This window comes from Bombus impatiens, unplaced genomic scaffold (assembly GCF_000188095.3).
Source record: "Bombus impatiens unplaced genomic scaffold, BIMP_2.2 scf_0135, whole genome shotgun sequence".
In the NCBI taxonomy this organism is placed as follows: domain Eukaryota; kingdom Metazoa; phylum Arthropoda; class Insecta; order Hymenoptera; family Apidae; genus Bombus; species Bombus impatiens.
Genome location: NT_176554.1, coordinates 2416138 through 2422149, shown reverse-complemented (window position 1 = coordinate 2422149; position 6012 = coordinate 2416138). Strand labels below are relative to the sequence as shown.

Genomic DNA, 6012 nt, shown 5'->3' with positions numbered 1-6012 from the left:
TTTCTCATGGCTTTCTTATTCATGCATTTATTTATTCATATCGTACTTTTACATACATAGTTGCGGGCGATTTCGAATTACCGCAAGTAACTGTAAAACCTCGATTATTAGAATATGGATTAATAAAAATCGTATTTCATATCAAATTTCACCGCCTATTTTTAAAAGAGTTATCCTATTGAACCCGATCAGTTGTTCTCTTTTCAATAATCTTTGCCACCAAGTGACGCCAAAATTAACAAAAGCGCACTTGTCGATTTGTCCTATACGTATCGAATTAAAAAATGTCTTGAAAGATCCGTTTAATATTCATATTTATGGAATAATTAAAAAAATGTGATCTCTCGAATGGAAACAAATTTATTCGATTGTCCACACGGCGTGTCGTCATAATCGATGTTCTACTGTAGAATATATTGTATTGGAATTAAATATAGAATTACATATATCGTATTAGGTGTCTCTGTCGATCGGCAGGAATCATCTTTTCTTTCCATCGGTCGTCAATTGTTCGTCGATTAAGCAAATTCGCTTATAGGAATAGGCTTCGCGTCGGGATCCTTCAAATCCAACGTGTAGCCTAGCACCTTTGAGGTATTCATAGTAGGGTCGTAAATTCTTTCCACGTGTCGAAGAATGTCGCCCACGATTTTATCCGTGCTCTCGCGAACGTACGGTTTTCCGTCCGAGGTGCGACCAGAATGAACGATCTTCATTCCATCGTTGTTAGATATAATCACGTTATTGCCTCCAATTTTGTGCACCGAAGCTGGACCATGAGCTAGAACAGTTTCATTATCTGATTGAAGAGCACGGGGAAAGAACATGATATTGCAATTTTAAGATTCAACATGCTACAAGAACATAACGCAACGAAAAACGTAACTGGATCCATAACGACAGATTTTGCGCGAAACATATTTCATTGTCGTTGACATTAAGACATAGACACGATAATTAATTTATGCGATTATTCGAGTTGCGTATAAATAGACGTAATCTTAGTTTTGAACGTATCGCTTACTTAATTAGGAAGATATTTCAAAAAGTGAAACGCGATGCAAATATTGCGATTAGATAAAAAATTCGATCGCCTTGAAAAGCGAAGAGAGAACGGATCTCTTTGTCGATAGTGAAAGGAACGTTTACGTTAACGTTTAACTGTAATTGGTGTAATTTTCCAGCATTGAGTCGAAGAAAGAACTTAAAAAGGTCGAGTAATCCGTTTATCGCGTACGGTAGAACTACATCCATCTGAATCCATTGGGATATTAATTTGCGTGTCTAGGGCTTATAGATGTAAGTAGTAGAAGTTTACTGATTCCTCCCACTACCTGATCGCTTGTTCACGTAGTAGTTCACTTTCAGGTAGACATAATAGTCATCATCAGGGAATTACTCATGCCTATTACGCAGGAAATCACATTACTCATAGCTGTAAGGATTAAATTATGTACCGAATGCATTCGTGGCAAGTATTCTTACATCGTTTGAGAATTATGCGCGTACAATGCCTACAAAAAGTATTCCTGCGCCAAAAGTGTAAGTACAATTCTACTTACTGTAGCATTTACATACCATTTAATTAGATGCAACTATATAAAATTTATTATCATTTAGTAGTACTTTCATATCGCTACAAAAATTTGATGCTATGAAAATGCAGCGTAGAATTTGATTAATAAATTGCCAAAAATGCTCTTTGTAGCGCATTGTATAACTGATTATGTAGTATTAAAAAAAAAAGAAAACAAAATGTGCAAAAGCTCATTTGATGGAACGTTAACTAAAATTTTGTCCCAACAACTACTTGATTTAAGTGGAATTCCACCGTACCTAATTCTTCGTTCAGTTTTTCCGTTACCCGATGAATCTGTGCCGAGTTTGCTTGCACCGTTTCTTGTATCCGTTGATTCAGTTGCATTACGTTGTGCTGAATGTTTCTATTCAGCGCCCCGATATTCTCGTGGAGACCTCTCAGCCAATCCGTTCCCGCGTATACTTGTCCACTGGACCTGCTACCAATCGAAGTGCGCGTTACTTCAAAATAATGCACGCTGTGACCACGTAATTTCTCGCACGCACGAAGAAAACGCCGGAGAAAGTTGGCTTTAATAAAAACATACATTGCGACCAGAGTTGGGACTAATACACCGCATTGACACTTATCGAAACTTCACGAATTTTGACGCTGTATCGTATGTGGTATTTTATCCAAAGACGTACAACTTCGCTGATACAATCGTGATAGTTGGCGTCCGTACTAATGACATTTCAAAGTATTTTGCATAGGAAAAACACTCTTATATGTATATGTATATTCGTGAAAAATTTCTAGAAATGTTCAAAGACATTCGTGAACAGTTGTAGGTATCGATAAAAATTGGTAGCTCTTTGATATTTACACCAAACGCTTGATCGATACTTGTACGAAAGTGTGCATACCAATACGAAATTTTAAAAGTTGAAGTTTCAAAAGTAAAGATACAATTTTCGAAGCTTTCGGATGTTTATAACTTATGAAATCATCTATTTCGGTATTCGTAAAGTATTTGATCAATATTCGGTTGCTGTTGTATCGATGGATAAATTGATATACCTGTTGCTCCATCAGATATCGGTATCGATACTGAAAATTAATGCTAACCCGCGATTTCGATACCTTTTAATGGACTAAGTACTCGCATATCGAATTATTCGAGCGTCAATATGTATCGTAATAGTCCCACCGCTAATTGCGTCCATAAGCCGCTGAACCGGCTATCGATCGACTAACCTGCACAACATCACCGTAGCGACCATCGCGGCGCAAAATACGCTGATTCGTCCTCTCATCTTTGCTTTCCGGCTTTTACAGTCTTTCCTCTGGTTCTCTGGTTCTCTGGTTATTCCGTATCGTTCGTAAGAGCACAAAACGATCAGTGCATCACCCACGCGAGTTAAAGCGAGAATCGCGTAATCCTGGGATCACGGAAAGTAAAGCACGACTGTGAGGCGCGCAATAGAAGCCTTTCTTTCCCCCTTCAAATCTCTATCCGTGTTAACGTTCAAACCATTACCTTTCGTTGGCTGTGCGCGCCGCGTCATCAAGAATTACGTATTTATCGACGGCGATTCTACGCGCATCATCCACTGTCGACGACTATGCGCGGTATCGTGGTAGACGGTATCGACCAGAGACATCGCTCGCAATCAGTTAAAAAAGAATCAGCGAATCCATTCTATCTGTCAATGCTGAGCTAAACTGAATTCAAGCTCGACATTGACGTAACGCGAATCAAGTACACTCGTATCCGTAAGTTACTCGACACTTGCTTATTTCGGAGAAAATTATTCCTAAGAATACGACTTTCTCACTTCACTTTACTCGTCGCTCGTTCTTCATTGGTTGTTTACTCGGTCAAATGAAAATATTCACGATTTTCATACTGTGAAATAATCTATTGTATATATCGCGAGACGAAGTTAGCATTTACGTGAAATATCGAAACTACGCAATGTCAAAAGTACGTATGCTTCTTGACAATCGTTTTGCCTAAAATACGATAAATGAGCTTATTCGCAACAAGCTCGTTTTTCTTCTATCCTGCTCGTCAGTTGCAGCGTGCGTATAACGTTGCTTCCGCTCGTGAACAAATCTGGTCAGTATGGACTTGGCATAAATAATAAAAATCGATGAACTGAAGAAGCGATTTGATTTATTACTTGTAATCGTTACAGTACACGCTGACTGTACTTGTTCCTGGAATCGCGAGACGATGCAACCAAGTCCTTGACAAGATCGCGTTATAACACTTATGTGTATGCCTCTCTGTGAGACGTCCGAGTTGGATAAGAGGGCGTAAGGTTATCTGCGGAAATGAAACGTTCGTCGAAAAACTCATAATATCGACATAATAGAATCGACGGAAGAAACAAACATTACGCTGGGTTCATATTGACCCGAGCTACTTCCTGAATATCTTCCTGAACCGTTCGCCAGTTGTTCGGGCAGCTCGCAGGTAGTTCGCGTACTGTTCACCAACGGAAGCAACATCGTATCCCCACTTTGAAGCTCGATAGTTCGCGAAAAGGACGCGAGCGGATACCGAACATTTCGTAAGACGTTGGCAAACGTTTTATAGTCGTTCTACGATTTTCTTACGAATATTGCATGTAACAGATTTCCAAAATCTAGAAAAATATTTCAAGTACTGCACCGTGTTCGTTTGATGCAAACACATGAGTTAACTATTACGTTTGACGAACGGTTCTGTTTATCATTTATTCGCATACTGCGCGAAATATGCTTGTGTTACGTAAAGTGGACACGAACATGATACACGTACGAACGTCTTGTCTCCGAACGCTGTTCATCGACTGTTCGCTAATTCACGCGTCTTTAAAGAACGAGAAAGAACGGTTCGTAGGTATCGCGTCGACGCAACAATCAGGATTTTTCTATTATTAGATCATCGTGATCGGTCGATGATGGTTGAAAAACGTCAGAATGGAAAAAATACGAGATCCGCGATTCGGATGAAAGGAGATGTATCGCCGTGATAGAAAGGGGGAGACTCGGTTCGGGGGAGTGACGAACATGGGTCGAACGCGGTGGGAGACGACGTTGAAGAAGAGGACGGGTCTGGTTGACCCACGGGGCAGAAACTGGTTTCGGATTCGGATTCGGATTACGCGGCCGTTCCGAAACCGTTCTCGCGTACACATACGCTCGAGGCCACGACGCATCGACCCCCCACACGACCACTCCTACGGTAAACGCGCTTCTTTCATCCTCACGACCTTGAACCTTCTTTTCCATCTTCTTCTCCTTTTCCCCTTCCCCTATGTTTCTCCTTTCTCTGCCCTTCGATCGCGTTGAAAAAATATAAACTGCGTTTCTTCTGGTGCATTCTATGCATCTTTGTACACGTTGGTATGCACAGTTATCCGTCAGGCAGTCTGAGACAGCGTGGCTGTTCCCTGTCGATTTAAGCGGTTTGTCGATCGTCGTTCTTTCCAAATTCCACTTCGTAAGCAACAAAATCCTATAATACGAGAATCGTAGGTTCAGAAAAATTGTGTCAATTGCGAACTGTCAGAGTCAAATTCGAAGTTTACTGGTCCCGACAGTAAAGCAGTACTGTTCGTGATATTTACCTTTGCACGGAAACGTTTAATGTAAAAGATTGATATGATGAATTTCCTCAGATTTTATTACATTTCCGAAATTTTACTTATTTTCTCGGAAGCCTCGAGTCCACTTACCGATATTCGTCCATTAAAAATTAAATCCAACCAATCCATGGTACCCATATCTTTGTTTCGATATGACCACAAAGGGTTAATATCTCGTTCCCACTCCCTTCCTCGTTTCTCTTCGGACTCTCGCCCATCTGTTCTTTCCTTTGCTTACAAACACGAACGCTTCCCGACCTCTTTCATCCGTCCGTTTTACGTCCGATGTCATGTAGGCAGCAGGTAGCAAACAAACTCGAATCGTAAACGGCGTAATCGTCTCATTCCTTCCTCTTTCCACTCTGTCGTCCCGATCGAGCAAGCGAATCCACCGTCCGATCTCGAGGCAAGAGAGAGAGAGAGAGAGAGAGAGAGGAAAGGGTGAGAGAAGGAAGAAGAGAAAACTCGACCGAGCCGCTTCGTTGGAAGGATGATCGACCTTGGACGATTTGGCCTTCGAATAGGGTGGCCGGTCGTCCTTTGTCGAGGACGAGATGGGCGCCCTGGTGCGTATACAAATGCGTTTCTATCTCTCTCTCTCTCTCACGGACGCTTGTTTCCAAACAAGGCGAGTATAACAAGAAAAGTTCGCAAGATCTGTCCAGTTATTTTGAGGCATAGTCAAGTAAAAAAAGTGTACGATATCCGTAAAAGTAGAGAAAAAGGGAGAAAAGTGAAGGAAGAAAAGGACAGAAAAGGAAGGTAGGGAGTGAAAGGAAATTCTGGAGAAAATATGGGAAAGCAAACTGGATAAAAGAGAAGAAAGGAGAAGATATAGGAAACCATGGGGACAAG

At 41.1% G+C, this 6012-nt stretch overlaps 1 protein-coding gene across 2 annotated transcripts; it reads right to left on the bottom strand.

The window, feature by feature from the left end:
- Nucleotides 1-3173, bottom strand: LOC100742137. 2 transcript variants are annotated; one of them, XM_012381816.3, is made up of 3 exons: nt 2777-3173; nt 1837-2018; nt 1-781 (listed from the first exon to the last, which is right to left on the bottom strand). In XM_012381816.3, exons 1-3 carry the CDS (start codon nt 2833-2835, stop codon nt 519-521), a joined length of 504 nt encoding a protein of 167 aa, XP_012237239.1. In that variant the 5' UTR covers nt 2836-3173; the 3' UTR covers nt 1-518. The 2 variants fall into 2 exon arrangements, with proteins under 2 accessions (XP_012237239.1, XP_003486914.1); XM_003486866.4 differs by having other exon boundaries at nt 1837-2015; nt 2777-3110.
- Nucleotides 3174-6012: the final 2839 nt, after the last annotated feature.

Coding starts and splice junctions, on each gene's coding strand:
- LOC100742137 (XM_012381816.3), bottom strand. CDS start 2,835: ATGAGAGGACGAATCAGCGTATTTTGCGCCGCGATGGTCGCTACGGTG. Junction 2,019..2,776: donor GCTACGGTGATGTTGTGCAG/GTTAGTCGATCG, acceptor TTCGATTGGTAG/CAGGTCCAGTGGACAAGTAT. Junction 782..1,836: donor AAAACTGAACGAAGAATTAG/GTACGGTGGAAT, acceptor AAACTGTTCTAG/CTCATGGTCCAGCTTCGGTG.